General features: G+C 34.5%; 1 protein-coding gene across 1 annotated transcript; it reads right to left on the bottom strand.

Annotated features, from left to right (window-relative positions):
• Positions 1-7115: 7115 nt before the first annotated feature.
• Positions 7116-16077, bottom strand: LOC108366770 (pickpocket protein 19-like). Its single transcript, XM_017621239.1, has 6 exons — positions 15827-16077; positions 12328-12973; positions 12042-12191; positions 11786-11972; positions 11449-11672; positions 7116-7364 (listed from the first exon to the last, which is right to left on the bottom strand). The coding sequence occupies exons 1-6, from the start codon at positions 16075-16077 to the stop codon at positions 7116-7118; spliced, it is 1707 nt and encodes a 568-aa protein (XP_017476728.1).
• Between the last annotated feature and the right edge of the window lie 3964 nt (positions 16078-20041).

Raw genomic sequence — 20041 nt, 5'->3', positions numbered from 1 at the left:
ACTTTTTTTGGTTTCGGTGGACCCCCTACAGCTACATTTTTTCCATATTCCCAAAACTGGTCAAAAAATGTGAAGAGACAGAATGCTCTTATATGAGGAGTAGCACTTTGAGTGGCATGGCAGCGTGGGGTAAATATTGAGGCGAAAAAAACTTAGTTATATTAAAGACAAATTTAGTTGAATATCACTCTTTCTTTTTGACCCCACAAAAGAGGAAATCAGAATTGATTGCTTTAGAATTAAGCTGTAGTGACGAGGATTACGGAAGTTTTATTCCTCAGTGAGGAATTTTTGCGAACTCTGTCTTAAAATAAGATAAAATATAAAGTAAAAGAAAATTAAAGCTTAATATAGAGGCGATCCATATGCCTTTCAATAAATATAAAAATAAATATTTTTTTTTTCAGGGGGCGTGGAACGAAAAAAATCCAAAAACTTGCAATAGCTCCTAAAAATTTTTAACCAAGAAATCTGAAAATTAGATTCCTTAAAGTTCAAAATAACTTTGTAAGTTCTCATCACAATTATTTTTCACCAAAATAGAGCCGACAATTTTGGATTTTTTCTTTGCTCCCAAATTTTTTTTAGCAGTATTATCTGCCTACTTTGAATGGTAAAGCCAAGTCAACAGTTTTGTTCTTTACCATCGAAACCAGACACATATTCTTGGACTCCCACTTAAAACTTGTGAAACCCTTTTTTTCCGCCGAGTGTCCCGTGGAATCCCGGGGTCCCCCAAGACCACTTTGGGAATCACTGGTGCAGCACCGTATAGAGGAATCGCTCGGAGTATTTCGGGATTCGGTAGTTTCTCAGCTTTACAATATTTTACATGGATTAACTCTTAAGGAGCTTACGTATTTTTCAACTGGGAAGTAGTTCGACTGTAGAATAATTGAATTGTATTCGTTTTTGTCTAGCCTCCACACCGTCAAACGAGATTATAAATGGCGGCATCCATCTCTTTCTGTGGGCAGTCTAATCCGCAACACTAACCATTACATCCGGTTGTATACTCAGCGAACAGCACGACATCGACGGTATTTAGAAAGTAAATGTATGTTCTTTCTAATGAAAGAGATAGCCTTTCCGAGGCGCTATTCTGCACTCCACGTTTACCCACTCCTTAATGTTTATAAGCACCGAAGAATACCAACTTAGACTTCAAATTATATCCCCTTTAAATGAGCAAACGGTGAGCCTTTTCTCGCCAGTTCATGTCAAGATACGGTTCGACAAGCTTGGAGGAGGAGAGAAGCGCATTTTAATTTGTTTTCAAGCTTTATTCAGCCTTCAATCCCATCTGTCCATTGCAATAGGAATACTAGCCCCGGGCCCATAAATGTCTATCCAGCTACCGATTGACAGCAATTGCTGCCGAACAGCTCTCTGCCAAGCAGGCTCATCAAAAAAAAAAGTTTAACTTAGAATTTATTTTATTCTCACGAATGAAAGGTGAAAAGACGGTAAATCCCACGATAAGGCTAATTATAATTGCAGTGATTTCCTACAGTGAAAGGCGTAACCGTAGCTATAATTCATTACGACAGTGCCCGCAAATATGGATGAAACGATACGAGTAAATACAAGTACATACTCGATACTTTTCGATCGATGCCAAGTAATTTTGAACAATGAAAAAAGTAGTAGGGTACATGATTGATTAAAAAAAAATAAATAAAAAATTAATAAAAATTAAAAAATTATTGGAAAAAACTGAAACATTACAGAAAATGTAAACTCGATCTTCGCATCTAGTCTGGAGAAAAGAAGATGTCAAAAAGAAAAATGATTCTAGTTGGCGGTATTTAGATACTAGAAAATATTTCACACTTTAAATGCCTTTAAGAACTTATTTTAATATGTAAAATTTAATCCCTGTCATTTTGTTTCTATACTTTTCACGCTTCCAATTGCAGGTGAAGTTGTAAGGAGACATTTTTGAAACTATCGAAGTTAAATCTATGGCTCATAACTGTTGTACGTAATAGTACATTTGCACTGCATTGAAATTTTTGGAAAAACTTCTATTCCTGTCAAGTACAACAAAAGAAGACTTTTTCTCAGAAATATTTTATGAGCAAATTATTTTCTTAAACGAGATTAACTTTTTTGTACTCTTTTTTGCAATCAATTGTCTGTGTTAAATACTATTTATCATTAAACATATACACAGTTTGCAGTTAAGGATTCCCGGAGAATGGTTAACTTATGACATAAAAAAATAAAAAAAATTTAAGTTTAGTTCATAAGAAATATGAGTAGGTATCGATACTTTAGATCCGATATTTATTAGGTATCGATGCTTACCTTCGATGCTGTACTTCCAAGTAAAAATACTGATATCTGCATAGTATCGTTTCATACCAACCCGTAAACGCAAGCCACCCTTGAAGGAGTAAAGACCGTTTTTCGACAACACGAAAACTAGGTTTCGCTTTAGCGAAAGTTCTGAGTGGAATATATCCTCCAAAAAAATACGGCTTCGTACATTAACATCTGCAAGAATAGTAGTGGGAGATTCATGAAACGTCGCAAAGTTGATGCAAATGTGGCATTTTTTTGCAAAATTTATCACCTTTTGCGACACAACTAATTACTTTTGTATGGAAACTTTCTTGCAACAAAATTGCGACGTTGCCATATAATTTGAGTTGGCATTCATTGCAAAGACAAAGTCGCGAACACACGTTTCTTTATTGTCTTCGAATACTTCAACAAAAAGTACATCACCTAATACCATGTCCCCACCGAAGCTAACCACGTAGTTATGGCTATTGAGTTGGTTATCCCGATAACCCACTTGATTTAGCGTAGTTTCGCCATATAAAAATGACAGCACTTAACCATTTCACTGAGATGGTTAAAAGCTAACCAACTCGAAACCACGTCGAAAGTCTGATACAACCCTGTGTTTGCCCGCCATCTGTGGGTCATTAGCGTTAAAATGTGAAGAATTCGTTCCCTACTAGTGTTTGGACTCCACTAAAATCAATTAGATTTACTCCGATTTTTGAAAAAATTTGAAATCTACTCCTCTACTCCGCTTGACTTCAAATCTATTCCGTTTTTTTCATTCATGCTATGCCCCTCTTGGTGCCGTTTTTTGAGTGTTCACCACCGGTTTCAGTTAAAAAATTGAAAGTTAGCCAAATCTCACTGTTAAAAAGTAACTCTTTCATAGCAATGCGTCAATAAAGTAACATCGTTATTCTTTGATGTATGGCTGCACAAATTGGCGGATGCAGAACTTTACTTAAGTTGTTAAAAAATATATGAGGAATGAAATTTATATAAAGTAGAAAAGGTTTGCTTTTTAAAAAATTAAGTGTTAGATACGTTCTACTATATTTAAAATGCTAAAAATTACCTAAATATGTAATATATTATCCTTATATTGCCTCGCGTTCTTATTTTGCATGAGTAGAAAATATTTTAGTCAAACAGTTAATGTCAGAAACAAAAATAAAAAATTCAATCTAGTACGGAAAATTGGTTTTTGCTCCGATTTTTGCAGTAATTTAGTCCTGAATCGATTTGTGGGCCGAACACTGTTCTTTACATTTGTACTGTTTTATAAACCTCAAACCGCAGTGTGGACAGCAATAGTTAGTGATGTGGTTAAGTTCGATTTGAGATGGTTAACTTTTTGGTGGGGACATGGTATAAGGCTGCTTTGAGATATAATTGTAAAAACTTATCTTTTTTTACTTACGCGCGGCATTTTTTTTAATTTTACATTTGAAATCCGGAGCTGCGATAGGTCGTTGCGATTTCGCCAAAAATGCCACTTTGCCGCGTTTTATGAATCGCACTAGTATTTGTCTTGATATTATTGAACTGAGCAAGCAATACCAAGTGTGCTCCCAAACAATGAAAGTTACGCACTTTAATCCATCTTATCAAAAAGCTATAGGAGTTGTCAATAAAAGCTCCGTGCCCAATAATATTCGTTTGAGCTTTCATAGCGGGGAAAACCGGTAAGGATGGAGAGATAAGCTCACTATAAGCTTAAGAAGCAGCGAATGCACCAGTGTTGCCACAGACGAATTTTTTCCCAACCAAAATTTACTACCAAAAACAACCAAAACGTACCAAAATTTTTTTTTAGCTTTAAATATATATATTTTTTTTTTTCAATGGCAAGTTTATTAAAATTATAGATAACACAAAATTTAGTACAACTAAAACACACTTACATTCATATCGTCACTAGATACGAATAAAGACGCGAGCTGTAAAGTTGACCGCGTAAAAAAACTTCGGCGAAGAAAGACTCAACGTACATATGTAGGTGACGGCAAAGAAAGACTCGTTAACCTCTTTGAATTCCCCAAAGAGTTTTTCCGGAATGATGTTGAATCCATGTTTACGCGTCTTTCTTCGCCGAAGTTTTTTCACGCGTCCTTTTTCACATTCGTCTTAGTGACGATATTATTATTATTATTACGTCGGAGATACTCGAGCTGCGGCCTAAGAAGATATATTATGATAAACCGTAATTGTATTCACTCCAACCTTAAGCTATTTAAAAAGCTCATCACTTTGGATGACTTCATGTTCCAAATTTTAGATGGAGAAGATAATCGTTCTCCAAGTTGTATCAATCTATGATTCATGCTTCGTGGGCTGGTACATACAATATATACTCTGGGTTTTCCTCCACCAGACCACAAAACTTGCAGTCCGTCTCTACAGAAACCTATTTAATTCAAATGGTACGTTAACTTGCAGTATGCTGTCAGGCAGCCAGCAAGAGTTCTAAGTTCAAAAGATTATTGCGGAGTTCCTCCTGTCTTATTCTCTTTGACTTCCACCAGTGGGCAGCAATCTGAGATTATTCCCAGCTAGCTACTGAGTAGTTTTGCAGCGTATCCTTTAGATTTACCACAGAATATGCAATAGCTCGGGAATATGCAAGCTCAGTTGGTCTCCACGCTTTGCGAGACAGTCAGCCTTTTCGTGGCCATCAAACCCTTTATGTCGCGGAACCCACCACTGCGTGCGCTCCCAAGTGGTTCAAGAGTTCACAAGCCTTGGTGCCGTTTTAGAAGAGTCTAAGTATCTTAACGCTGCCTGAATATCTGACATGATATTTATTCTGGCCGCATTTGCCTTCTACGATGACATTCGCGAACATAGAATTCGACTGCGAAGAGCTCCGCCTGGAGTATGCTTGGATTCAAGCCCATTGGTAAGCTTTTCTGGAATCTTGGTCCACGTACGCCATAAAGTATATATGGATGCTCATATTGTATATTGGCAATAATAATGCTTAGGAATCAGGTATATTTACATGTTTGCGGCCGCCGTTATACGAACGCACCGGTAAAATATTCGTGTAAGAAAGGTTGCTAAAATGTTTAGAGATACAAATGTATTTTCTATTTTTCGCAAATAACTATTAAAACCCAATCAAGCCTACCACCTACCAAATGGAAAAAAAACGTAGGAAAAGCCCATGTGTGGCAACACTGGACTGCACCAACACCTGACATTATTTGATACCGAAGAAATAAGTAAAAAGCTTTACATGAAAAATAGGGTGGGCACTAAATCGCTTCGACAACTACAGCGCCAATTAATAAGAAGAAATGCCATGGGGCTTGTGTATAGTACTTGGTGTGAATAACTGGCGAAACTTTGCAAAAGACAAAGGAAATTGTCGAAGCTTTTTTGCTTTCGACCTAAACCGGAAGACGTTTTTAGCGCCAAATAAGAAGATGAATAAAAATTTAATTTAGATTCTTCAAGGCAAGTTTTACTTCCGGGCTAGTCAACCTTTGTACTGACCATCACTGTGGAAATAGTGATTAAAGATGCACGTCAGATGCAGGAAAGTCAGAACACCGAAGAGCAATGACCAATGTCTACACAAAGTCCACAGACATCAAAGTTTTTTGCTTTCGTTGCAAGCAAGTAAAAGAACTCGTACTTCTATGTCAATTTTCTCTGTTTTGTTCTTAACATTTTAACAATCTTTTCACTAAATACTAAACAAGTACAAGTAGGTACTTCGCCGCTTAAAACCTTTCTTCGGTCAAACAACAGTAAACAATCACTGCTGAAAACTTTCTACCAAAAAACCTTTTATTGTGATACCACAACTAAGTAACTTTGAGGTGAAGAAAAAAGCGTCTGAAAGCAAAGCAGACGAATAGTAAAGCTGGAAATAACAATAAAATGCAATAAAAACCATAACTAAACTAAAAAAAAAAAATACAAGTTTTGAGCGAATATGAAAGAAGGGAAACTTGTCACCAGAACACTCGAGACGGTGCTGAAATATGTTTGTACATACAGTGACCCCAACAAATGACCACGTGTGGACTTTTTAAATATTCGTAATGTTTTATGAGCTAAAGTTTTTTGTTAGTTTTCTACAAAAATACCATCCAAGGTTTACCCAAAAATATATAAATCTCAGTTTTAAACTTTTTATACAAAATATAGCTAAGTTCAACAAATTGTCATCAAAATTTCAACATTTTTGGGTATGCAGTTTTACAACTCATCCAATTTTTTCCAACCAAGTGCAAGTTTCAAACGGCTAAAAAATCCCGTTGATTTTTGAGAATTTTTTTTGGTCACGGACTTTTGCACTTTTTTCCGTATAAGCATGAATTCTTATTAAATAAAATGCGGGAGACCGTAAGCAACAAAATTAAAAAAAAAATTTAATTAACAAAAAAACGCAAAAGCAGTCTGCAAAAAAAAAATCGCAAAAATCAAAGCGATTTTTTAGCCGGTTGAAACTTGCACTTCATGGGACTAAAATTGTACGGGCTATAAAACTGCATACCCAAAAATGTTCCAAAGATTCAGTTTAAAATTTGAAATTTTGATAACAATTTTTTGAATTTTCCTAAATTTTGTATAAAGTTTGAAACTGTTATTTATGTATATTCTTTTATTTAAAGCGTGGATGGTATTTTATAGAAAAATTACGAATATTTAAAAATTATCAATAGGCGGTCATTTGTTTGAGTCACTGTAATTATGTATGTATATGTATATTTAGATAGAAGTTGCTGTACAAATGTTAGTGGCAGCGCAATTTCAAGACAACGACAGCACAAGAAAAAAAGAAGATTTAAAGTAAGAGGTCAAACCATTCAGCGCACAGCAACAGCGTGAAATCTAGAAGTTGTTGCGCGACACTGTCGGTGACAATGACAATGACAATGACCATGATGGTGATGTAGCCTTTGCCCAATGAAATCCACCTCATTCATGTTGCAGTCGACCGTGAAAATGGCAGCTTCAATAGCGGCAGCATCAGCATCAGCTACAGCGGCAACAACTCTACTAGCAAGCGGCAAATCATTTCCAGAGGCAGTGGTCATGGCGATGGCAGCGAAATCCTAAAACGGCTGGGCGAGCGCAGGAGAAAGCAATAACAATGAAACGGCTGCAGGCAACGACTTAAATGGCAGTGAAGTGAACCACCGCAGAGTTTATTTAAAAGTTGATGGTAGTGGAGGGAAGCTAAAAAAAAGTATTTATTTATTTATTTAGTAGGAAAAAAAACAATGCTGAAGGAAATAACACGAAACAATGATTCTTTGATATTCAGTTTATTGTTTTGCTTAAATGCTTTATGTACAATTTTAGCAATTTATTTTAGCTACTCGAATGTAGCTATTTAGTTTTATTGTTTTCTTTTTTGGGGGGGTATTTAATTTAAAAATAAATGGTTTTTAGGTTTTCGCTTTCCTTTTGTTTAATATCTCTAGGTTCTTTAAATGCTCCGTTATTGCCATATATTTTCGTCATCCAATTTTCAAACACTTTGCCTTCGCGTTCTGCAGATACTTTGAAACTATTTCTTGACTTTTTGTGTGCTCTCCAAAGGCGTTGTGGCAAGTAAATGCAGAAATAGTAAATCAATTCTACGCCACTTATGATAGAACATCCTAGAAAAAGCGCTGTTGCATTACCAAAATTCACTGCAATGAAAATATGTTATCAATTAGTTAATATTTAAAATCATTTTTAAATTTTCTTTCACTTGTTTAATAATCCGTTCACAAGTATATTAATATGCAGAATGTATAAATTGTTTACAGTTGAATAAAATTGTCTATGTTTCCGACACATTTTCCACTTTAGTGTACTTGAAAATGTGCTATAAGGACTAAAATTTGTTCCTAGAATATTTTTGCTTTCACTTTCATTATCCTTTCTAGTTGGTCTTGTAACCGCCTAAGCCACTTTGGCCGAGTCAATACAGCAAGCCTGTCGTTTTTCTTCTGTGCCAGCCAACGTCAAATGAAGCCACCTGGTCTTTCCATTAAATAGGAAGCTTTCCTCTTCAATCACATTCAGCTAAATATGCAGTGTGTCCCTGACCATCCGTCCACCCCCTATAAAATGGAGGACATTTTTTTTTTATCAAATCAGCTGTTCTATTTTTTAATGGTATTACCGCCTTGCGATTTCGCCGGTAAGTAGTTTAAAAATACCGGAAAAAAATCAAAATAACAACACGAGCCCATACACCCGTAGTTGTGTATGTAACGTATACGCCCCGTCGCATCATACACAGCCAGGTAACACGTTTACTCGCACCCCTTAACTCAAATCATATTCAGCCTTATCATGAATTTCATTTTCCCCGACCGGTTCACTTTTCACTTTTGGTTTCCATGCATTTACTATGGGCGCATGAAAAATTTAGTTTATTTAAAAGTTATTAAATAATGCCGTGGAATATTTTCCTATGGCATTCTTCAGGAATATATATATGAATAAGTGGGTTAATACTATTCCGATTTAGACCTGTGGGGTATCAGCGGAAAGGTATTTTTCCGCTCTTTTTATTTCTGTGCAAAAAGAAAAAATTCATTCCCGTCCCATTTTTTATTTTTTTTTCAAATACGAACACACCTTAATTAAACCTGGAATGACACTCGCTCATCCTACTTTTCGATTTCCTCCTTTGAATGAGTTTATTAGCAAAGAAATAAAAAGGGTATCTCATTATTACGATTCCGTTGAAAATTAAAAAAAAATTTACTTTATGCAAATTTTTTAAACTCAAACCGTTTGGTGATTGGAGGGACTTTTTTCAAAAAAATTTTAAACAAACAATTTTTATTCATAAAAACTCTATTTATGGAGGTATTTTCAAATCGCTCCAGCTCACGTAAATCTTAATATTTTGCTGTAATATTTTGGTGGTATTCTTAGAATATAATAGATTTTATAATTCCAATGGAAACACAGTAACTATTTTTTTTGTATAATGAGTGATGCAGTCTAATGTACTTACTAATTTATTCATGTGAATAATAATTTTAGAATGAATTTCGTGTGTGCCAATAATAATTGTAAAAGTGGAATTTTTGTTTCGAAAAGCATCGTCATCTTTTAATCAATGTTATTCTTTTTCATTTGATCACAGTCTAGTTTTTGACCGACTTCCAAAAAAGGAGGAGGTTACCAGTTCGTCGGAATATTTATTTTATTTTATTTTTTTTTCATGTATGTTACCGCATAACTTTTGACCACGTCAACCGATTTTCTTTTTGCATCGGAAAGGCAGTGTCTCAGAGGTGCTCCCATACTAATCTGGTTAAGATCCGAGCAGTAGATCATGAGATATATATATATATATATATTTTTTATATGAGAGTTGAAGTCGGTTTTTTTTTTGCTAAAAATTACTTGTATTACTCTAGATTCGTTAGTTTTGGCAAAAATAACATTTTCACCGTTTATTGCTAACATTTTGGAGTATCTTAAACTTTTATAATCAAAAAAATCGGTGAATTTCAAAAAATACAAAATAGTTGCGAAAGTTATGCCGCATGCTGCCATTTTTTGTAATTTGGTGGCACACCCTTGAAACTTCACACATATGTTGTAGCATATGCGTAGCTCAATACTTCAGCTCTTTTTATTTTCTCTAATATCCGATTAAAGAAATCATACGAAAGGGAGTCGCCATGTCTGAAACTCTTTTTTGTAACAAACTGCCAACCTTTTAGTGCTGTCGAAAGCGGCTTTGAAGTCCGGCCTGGTCTTTGGTGGATTTGCCAGGTTGTGGATTGCACTGAGCACACTTACATTCTAGTCGCCGTCCACGCATTCATCCCGCTCTACTTGAATAGCTGAGCTGGCAGGCCGCTAGCTCCAGCAGCTTTGTCGTTTTTCAGCCGCGTATTGCTATTCGCACTTCATAGATTGTGGTCTTGGGGTCATCGATTGTGGGCTTGGGGTTATCTTCTCAATACTGCTGCCATTCAAAGGGGTGGAAAATTTTTTCCTCTAGTTTCTAGTACTATACAAAAAGTTTGTTCACCTTGAATGTTCTTACAATAATTCACGCTGGTGTTGAAACCTTCGGTCGTTTTCCCTGTCGGCCAGCATTTCAAGCATTACATATTCACGTTTTTGAACTATCTCTTTTTATTTCGGAAAATATCTCTCGCTTCCCCTGCAGTTTCCTCAATCGATCCAGCACAGCTCGCAATGCGCCCGATCGCAATCTCGTGACATTCCTCATCGTACTATTTGTTCTCTCGCGCTGTCTTGGTGCGTACGGTCATCCAATACCGTAGAAGCGTGCCTGCCCTCTATCACAAAATGATATTCTTTTGCTGGAACCTAGTGCTGCAGACTACCATGCCTTGGTCGCCGGTGATGTCGACCAGCCTCACGGCCCAACAACGCCAAATCCATACTTCAAATAATTCAGAGCTGCTTATAGTTATGACTTATGGCGAGAAACCTATGCAACAGATACCTTACCTATGGTACCACTAAGTTGGCTTTTAATCTCTTGCCTGACCTTCCATCATAGAGACTAAATTTTCCTACAGCGGTACTAGGGATCCTTTCCTTGTCCAGCGTGGCAATACAATTGATAAGGCAGCACTGCCAAATGCACTCCAAACGCTCTTAGAAAACGCCATTGGTCGCCTTGTTGCCTCCGACACGGGATTTGCGCATTACAGCAATCGTAGACGTCGCAAGGTAGCACATATTTAGCGACATTATTGGATGACGATGATCTCGGACTTAAGCAGGGATCACATGATTTGTATATTCGCGCAGATTTGTACATTTTGAAAGACATATTGGGGTTGTCAATAGAGCTTGAGTTCAGCTCAATAAAAATAGTGAACTTGTAGTAGCCGTATAATCCCTGCTTCAGGCTTCCCTAGGACATCAATCAGCTGGACAGAGGCACATTTCTCATAAAGGGCCGAACCTTCCTAGTGCATAATCTCAAATCATAGTCCTTTAACCGTTCGACGTGATTTAATGATGTTAAACATTGCTTTGCGCAATAAAGGGTCGCTTAAGGCGTTGTATGGTTATGCAATATTTCTAGAGTATGTATTTCATTTTCTACTAACAACAAACGACAAGAAGATTTTATCTTAAAAGCTATCTCATCTCTATTTACTTACCCAACAAATCCACCCATGTATAAATTACCGTTGTGCGAAAAACTACAATTGAATCGCGTATAAAGAAAAAGTCCATATCCATGTGAGAATTATTTTCCTGCTGAGAAATCGTTGGCAAATCATTTGTGCGAACATCAATCAGATAGGCTAGTGACAGGCAATTTAGGAAGCACTCACAGACCATACCCATAGCACTAACATTAATTGGCATGGAATCTTTTTCACCGCTTTGTTCGAAGTATTTTAAATGATCTTGAAGGGAACATAAAAAGATTACAAAGCAAACAACAAAGAAAATTTCATTGCAAATTTTGTCTTTTAAATTAGTATTTACACAAGCAAATTAATGTCCGCATGTCACTCACTATTATGTTGCGCCAAGCATGGCATGTCAGACAGTTTGCAAGCTGGATATTGACTGGGTGGAAAGAAAATGTCCAAGGAGCAATTGCAATATTTCATAGTATGCTCCTGCAAGCATTCCGCCTGACAGTTCTCGAACATATATTTGTGATTCATTAGCGTTTTGAAATCGAGGCTATTTCGTTCATCCTGAAATGTATGAAAATATGGCTTTATTGTTTAGAATTGTTTAGTATTTTTCTAGCCCACTACACTTACATCGAAAACACATTCGCGCACTTGCGAAGATAGCCGCCGTGTTGTCTCATCGTAGAAACTCAATTGTGCATCCAGTTTCACCCTAATCTGATCGTTTACATGCACTTGATTTGGATAACTCCACCACACGCCAGGTTCCATGAGCATAAACTACAAGATGTGAAAAATAAAACGAAAAAATAATAATAAAATTAAAAGAAAAGAAATCAAAGTTAACAACAAAGGCAAATGCAATGCAACTTTTATACTGACGCCACCTAAGCCACCTCCCCTCCCCGCCGCTTACCATAATGCCCTTCTCTCGCGAAGCGAACGGTGAATGCATCTGTTCGTTTATCAGCACTCGCACGTTTAGGCCATTACCCGGCCCATTTCGAGTGGCACGCCACGGCCATTTATCGTCTAATTTTTGTCTTAATTGTCCTTGTGCCGTTTCGATTGTATTGAAGGACATGCAAAATCCGTATATGGAACGACGTGCGCTAAATATGTCACAACAATTCATTGGCCTGTGACGCCACACACAATCGGTGAGCAGTTCGTCACAACGCCAGGCCATAAATTGTGCGACCAATGTGAAGTTCACATAATCCAATTCGTGCAGCGGTCGTGTGGTGTTCAATTTTTCGAATCTATCGAAACTACCAAAATAGAAAGTGTCATAAAGTGCGACTACTTCGGTGAATAGGCGCTCTAGCTCGGTGTTGTGGTGTTCGCGCCGCAGATAATTTTCCTTTGCCGAGTTGAAGCGCGCCCAATTCAAACGATTCTGATTGCAGAGGTAGACCTCGGGAAAAACAATACGATAAATTGGATAATTCGTGGCATTTACGATCGTCTTGAATTGTTGTCGATTGTAGCGCGCGGCGAGCATTTGAATAACGTAGATCATCATGCCGAGTGCACAGAGAAAGCCGATCGTCCAGAAGAGGCTGGAAGCGAGAAAGATGTCATTGTGTATGTAGTACATATAAAATAGGGTAGGGAAGAAAATAGAAGCGCAAGAGAATTGTAGTTGAGTGAGTGCAGAGTTGGGATTCAATGAGACCGTGTATATATGGAATGAGAAAAACACAGTGAAATAAAATACATTAATTAATAAAAATTGAATCAAAAAATACAAAAAATTAAAACAAAATCAGAGAGGAGCAAAAAATACATTAATTTGGAAAATGAGTAGAAATGTAAAAACAAAATAAATAAAAATCAATTTAAAAGAATTAACAATAAAAAAAAAAATAAAAATCCCTAAAATTATTTTCTGTGCAAATTGTATGCAAAAATTGGGATTCCCAAATTGAGCTGTGATGTGTCTAGAATTTTATTTAAATTTGTTTATAAATATATATGTATCTATATTTTCATACCATATAAACAAATATTTTTTTACACCTCTAATATTTTTTTGGCACACAGTGGTTGAGACATCGAAAAAAACGCAAATGAAAAAAAAAGCCTACAAAAATTAATAATAATAATTTTTTGCAAAAAAATTTTTTTTTTATTGTTTACAATTCGAATTAGCTGTTTGGATTGGATTTTTTATTTAAAAAATGGCTTCAGTTGAATATAAAACTTTTAATAAATTGTATAGATATTTTTAAATTGACTTAACGTTTTTGGTTTTCAATGATGCATCAAAATCTATCAGGTATAGATACCTCCATTTTCTTAATCGTAACAATTTTTCAATATGATTTTCAAAGCGTAAATCGTAAAATTTCAAACATCTGGTTCCGATATTCCGATGCCGTATTGTGTTTGCTCTGGCAGCCACTGCTAATATTAGCAGGAACAGCTGATTTCGAGAAACTCTCACTGCCATTGCAGCTTGGGGTTTGTTTCGAAAATGTGTTAATATTTTGCGGAGTTAATGATTAAAAAAAAATTTAAATTTATAAAAATGTTGTTGTTGTTTAAATTTGTTTTTTATGTCCCGAAAATAAGTTAATTGAAAATTCACTATTTTATAAAATTTTTTAATAAATTTTGAAGGTTTAGTTTAAAATTTTTGACCTGGTTCAAATTAGGTTTTTTATGTCCCGAACATAAGTTAATATGCTACGTTGCAATTTAAAATTTTTTTTAATTTTTTCTTGGAATATTGGGAATACAACGTGGCTGTCGAGCTCCTAAAAATTTAAGTATTTTAAATTAAATGTGACGTTGATTAATTATTCCTACATATTTGTTTTACAAATTAGCTAGGCTTACGATTTTTATAGATAAAACAAATTTTTTTTATAATTTAAAGTGCCATACTTAAGTTCGAAAACAAGAATTTTAAAAATAAATAAGTCCTTAGGAAAAATGAAATATAAACTCATTTCACCAACATATATATTTGGATTTTTAAAATTTTTGAAAACAAGTCGTATTTCTAAGTCTTAGAGAGCGGTACCTGAATTAAATTTTATAAAAATTAAACCTATAAAGCTGACCCTTTAACTTTTATTATTATTATTTTTTTTTTTCTAGTGCTTTAATCCATTTTTATCTATGTATGTAAAAAATTATCGACAACTTTATGAAATTTTCTAAACAAATGAATTTCTGGCTAAAAATTTCTAGTTATTCCAGTCTAACTAATTCTTTGTGCTTATTAATATATTTTTTTATTTTTTATTTTATTTTTTTATCTAGAAAACTTGTTGAGCTTTTTTTCTTCTTGAAGGCTAAATTAAAAAAAGTGTTTCAATTAAAAATAAAACTCGATATTGGTATTTGTTATGAAAATTCTAAACGACCAAGTTTGAAATGGTATAAAAACAAATTCATAAAAATTAAAATTAAAAATTTAAATTTTTACAAAAATTAAATAATATATACATAAATGTGAAATAAAACGAAAATTTCGCTTGTTTTTCTCATAAACAACATTTTAAAATTTCGACCGAAACACAACAAAAAAATACAAAAACAAGTAATTAAAAGAAAAAAATAAAACGAATATTCGCCAGCTAAATACTAAAGTTGAAGAAGGTGTCTAATAGTAAATTTGAAGAAGTTATCTAAATAAATTAAAAAAAAGAGAACCCTAATTTTTTTTGCGAAAACAATCACAAAAAAACTCAACCTTCTCAAATTCGGGTCACCTGACAAGGAGTCAGTTTTTTCAGCAGAAAAAGTTTTAACAAATTTTTATAAAAAATTAAAATCTTTTTCGTAAAAAAAAAAACAAACAGAAATATTACAAAAACAAAAAATTAAAAAAATACTGAAAAAATAAAATTTAAAATTTTTTCACCAAAATCAATTTATAATTCAATGTTTTAAACTGACAAAGCACAAAAATTTTAAAAAGTTTCTTTATACTTATTTGTTTATAATATATAAAAAAATAAATAATAATAATAATAAATTAAAAAATGTTTTAAAGCAAATAACTTTTAGTAAAAAAAATCCAAAAAATTTCCAGGTTATTTGACTAATAATATTTTTAAGCCAAAGGCCATTGATTGACGTAAGCCGTTAATTTGTATTATTCACGCTGAAAAAAAAGATAATTTTTATAATAATTTTCATAAAAAATTACGTTTAGTAAAAATCTTGCAATTTCTAATTAATAGTTTTCGTGCCTACTAGCGTCACTGTCAGTTATCATGGTTGTTGATATAAGTTTTTTAATCGTTTTTTTTTTTTATGTCTGACCCACTTTGCTTCGTGTCGAATGCAAAGCGTATAACCAAAATCATTATTTATTTTTTTAATTTTTTTAGTCTATTATTACACGGCCATCTCTTATGCATAGCTCAGTAAAACATTAACACTTCACACCCGCTTACCGCTCCACTGCACCCATATTAAGTGCCAATGGTTTACTCAAGCCAGGGATGCTTGTCTGCTGCCCGAGTTCACCAATTAGCTCTTTTACAATTCTGAAACCTTTACTCGCTTTCCTCGCTTCTTTTGCTGTTGCTTTATGTTGAAGCTGCTGTTGCTGTTGTTGTTGTTGATATTTTTCGAATGTAATTAAATTCGCACGCGGATAAATTCTTGTTAGGCGACGATTTGGTACAAGCTCCTCCGTTAACATTTTTCACACAGCAAATGCACGCAAGCAAAAAATGTTTTTAAATCGAAAAAGATCTTTAAATTTTAGTGTTATATATAATTGAATTTAATTGTTAACATTTTCTCATTTTCAACACCTCAGCAAATCAGCGATTATTTGCGCGTACACTTTCACTTTGCTGCGTTCATTGGCGCCGCCAACGATTTTATAAGCGCATTTAATATAATTTTTAGCCATACAAAGTAGCATACGGTGCTGTTAGACAGTTGCGTGAGTAAATCTAAGAGTATCCACCCACATGTTGCAAAGGGATTTGTTTGGTCACTTGATTCATATTGACAAGTGTCAACTGTTGATCTTTCATTACTCGAGCAAGTATGTGCATATGTAATGCTAATGTAACTATGCATAAATAAATATGTACATACATACATATGTACGTGTGTATGTATGAGTTATGTGGCCTGTGCTATTTAATTTATTGTATGTAAATATGAGTAGCGCAAATAGGGTTAAATTTGATTGACATTTGATTGTGGTTGAGCACTAAAAGGCGATAAACTTGTGGGCATACTTTGTTGCATGCACTGTGAATGCATGCAACTTTTTATTGGCCTACGGCAACACGTGCAACGTTTTTATTTTAAGATTGCGAAAGTATAATTAACTTTGTTTAGAAACGGGCAAAAAAAACGTACTACATACTTACTTTTGTTTGCATTTACGTGACATTTTACTACATTAAACCCAATGTGTTAAGCCCTGCTTAGAGCAAATTGCCGCTGATAAATAGGTACGCTAATTTCTCTGAATGGTCAACACAACTCATTCGCCAGCCTTTGAAGCCAAGAGCAGCAAAGATAAATCCTATTGAGGGATGGCATGAACCCAGGTTCATACATATTTACATATATCTGTTATGAACCTCAAGGATACTCAAGCAGGTATCCTTATCAACCGCTTCGGCGCGTCAAAAGGCAAGTTTGCAATTCATCCAATGGGCTGAAGAAAATTCCAAATGGAATTTTAAGTCGGAAAGGGATGCTTCCCACTCTTCTGAAAAGACTAGCCAAAGATCCCGCGCAGGAATTAAACCAGGCACAGATGAGAAGCCGGTTGCATTTCAAGGTTGCTTTGAAAATTTAATTAATTTCTACAGAGTTCACTCGATAATTCTGAAGAAATTCTGACACAATCTCATTTATCAATGTCAGAAGGGGTTAGTAGATGAGCCAAGAGCATCTTATTCGTCAGTCAAAACCGACAAGAGGCGGGAAAGGTCTCAATTTAGCATTATCTAAATCATTAGTTACTAGGGATCTAGGATAAAAAAGGTTAAGTAAGGAGGATTTTACCGTCAACAAAACCAAGAGTTGTACGCCATCGAACAATTCGGTTCCAGATAACCTTCCAAAAAGCTTTGAAGTCGTTTAGATTTGTCATCGCAGGGCGTTCAGGTCTATCATTTCTCGTTGGATAATACCAAAACTGTAATCTAACAAGGTTCTTAAGGCAGGTCTGCAAAGTTTAAAATGTTTATGTAAGTTCCGTACTCTTCAAAGAGATACAAATATATTCCAAATATGAAAGGAACTAACGAAAAGTACAGCTAAACTGTATAAGAACTTCGAATATAGGCTGGGGAAATTTAGTTCGCTAAGAATCTTTTGGCTAGGGTTACGATATTTATCAGGTCGAGCACAAGTAACTATCTTTTACTTAGAATCTGTTGGGTCATAGCGTGTACGGAAGATATCCGAAGAAAACTTACTCGAAGTCTGTCGTGGCACTGCAGACGTAGGCCTTTAAGAACTGTGTCGTGAAATATTTCAGACTCAGTGTTCGATGTTTTGGTCACTGTAGAAGCTTTGTGTGTCTCCTGCCAGAATTCGGACATGGAAAGACACAATAAATTTAATCCAATTTAGACTGAGCTATGGTAGGCCTAAACTAAAGCCCTTTAATTAGCAATACACTTTATACGTGTTAAGAAAATTAGTTATATTTCTCTAAAAAAAATTGGTCAAATAACTTGCTTCTCTTCTTAATCAGAAAAACTAAAAAACTTGGCCCATTTATTAAGTAGATCATTTATTATTATTGGGCACAACTTTAAATGTAATAGGTGTCATTACTACACTGTTCCACAAACAAAATCATCAAGAAGGAGGTACATATGTACATACATCCATACATATAATAAAATTGTAAAAGACCAATGTGTGTACATTATTTTTGTGGAGGGTTGCCAGCTATCTACTGTTTACTGTCGAAAATATTTTTGAGGCGGGTTGCCACCTATTTGAAAAATTGTATTCAGTTAAATCGATATCTTCAACTGGCAAATAAACCCCTGCTTCTCGGCGCCCTCAAAGAATTTTTGTTTTATTACTGTAGTATTTGTAAAGTAGGCATATTTTTTTGCAAATTGCCAAACAAATTGGACTTCCGCCTTTTATGGAAGATAAATATACGGTATTTGAATATTTTTTGCGCCAAATATTTAATTAACACACCTTTGAAGAAGGTGAGCGGTATGTAGTCTCGGTACTTTACCGACTTTCTAGATAGCTTCGAAAATATATTAACCAACACCCGCATTCATAAATAAAGAATTCTTCATAAACCGAAAATATGCTTGAAAATCTCACTTCATAAAGACAAAGAACAAGATAAAACTATATGATGAGATAGTTTATATTATGTTATGGTATGTTATGTTATGTTATGATATGCTATGTTATGTTATGTTATGTTATGTTATGTTACTTTATGTTACGTTATGTGAAGTACTGTAAAGCTAGGTTCTGTTATGTTACGTTATAATATGTTATGTTACTTTGTGTTACGTTATATAAAGTAATGTAAAGCTATGTTCTGTCATGTTATGTTATCTGTTATGTTATGCTATTCAACACATTTCACCTCAACTCACAACAGCTCAATACAAATCGCCTCAACTCCCCTCATCTGAGCTCAACTAATCTCACATCAACTCCTCTCAGTTTACCTCAACTCACCTTAACTTATCTCACCCCAGCTTACCTAATTTCATCTCAACTCAATTCATCTCACCTCACTTCAACTCCCCTCAACTCAACTCACTCAACTAATGTTATTTCACCTCAACTCACCTTAACTCACCTCAACTCACCTTACCCTATGGACCTTATTCTGTGTGCGATACCACCAGTCAAATTTTGTCACAAAGTGTTATATAATATTTTCCTTTCTTCTTTGTCTTTCTAGGGGGAAACCCTACTAAGTATGTTAAGATTTTTTACATAGCATGAATCATTTTATTCAAGGTTACTTTTAATCAATAAAATGTGATAAATGACACATAATGCTAGCAGTTAAGGCATAACTCTGAAATGAGCCAATCCCACAATTTGATTAGCCATATATTTTGTAATATATAATTCGATTTGTAATACATCATCAATTTTGTCTGATTTTCCAGTAGGTTATAATTATTTAATATTATTCTTATTTTGTACGAGTAATTTTTCGAAACAGTATCTAGCTTTTTACTTGTGAGCGTGGCCAAACTTGCAGTTTATAGCGCATATGCATTCAAATAAAATTAAAATTTTTAGTGCGTTTTTGCATAAAGAAAGAAAAACTCTTGCTCGCTATACGTACATATATATGTTTATGATTAAAAAATGAAAAGAAAAAAGTGGTTTCGTTTGTGGATTTTAAATTACCAAAACTAAGTACCAGTCCTTAACTTATCACAAATGAGTGTCATGGTTTTGAATTACCAACATTTATGTCCATTTTCAAGTGACCAATAATGTTTGTCCATTTTCAATTGACCAGAAAGTTAGACAGTTAAGTTTTTTAATGAAAAGAATTTATGTATAGGTATGCACAGTTTTGAAAATATGTACATACATATATGTACTATATATATATATATATATATATATATATATATCTATTTTTTATTCACCGAAAATGTATGTCCAATTATATCCAG

The sequence above is a fragment of the Rhagoletis zephyria genome, unplaced genomic scaffold (genome assembly GCF_001687245.7).
Source record: "Rhagoletis zephyria isolate East Lansing unplaced genomic scaffold, Rhagoletis_zephyria_1.1 Rzeph_scaffold_00041, whole genome shotgun sequence".
Classification (NCBI taxonomy): domain Eukaryota; kingdom Metazoa; phylum Arthropoda; class Insecta; order Diptera; family Tephritidae; genus Rhagoletis; species Rhagoletis zephyria.
This window is presented reverse-complemented; position numbering and strand designations above follow the sequence as displayed.

Bases quoted from the DNA above. Each gene is read 5' to 3' on its own strand.
- LOC108366770 (XM_017621239.1), bottom strand. From the start codon at position 16,077: ATGTTAACGGAGGAGCTTGTACCAAATCGTCGCCTAACAAGAATTTAT. The intron at 12,192-12,327 runs GTAAGCGGCGGG...CACATCTTGTAG, and splicing joins CGCGAGAGAAGGGCATTATG to TTTATGCTCATGGAACCTGG. The intron at 11,973-12,041 runs GTAAGTGTAGTG...CATACATTTCAG, and splicing joins TGCGCGAATGTGTTTTCGAT to GATGAACGAAATAGCCTCGA.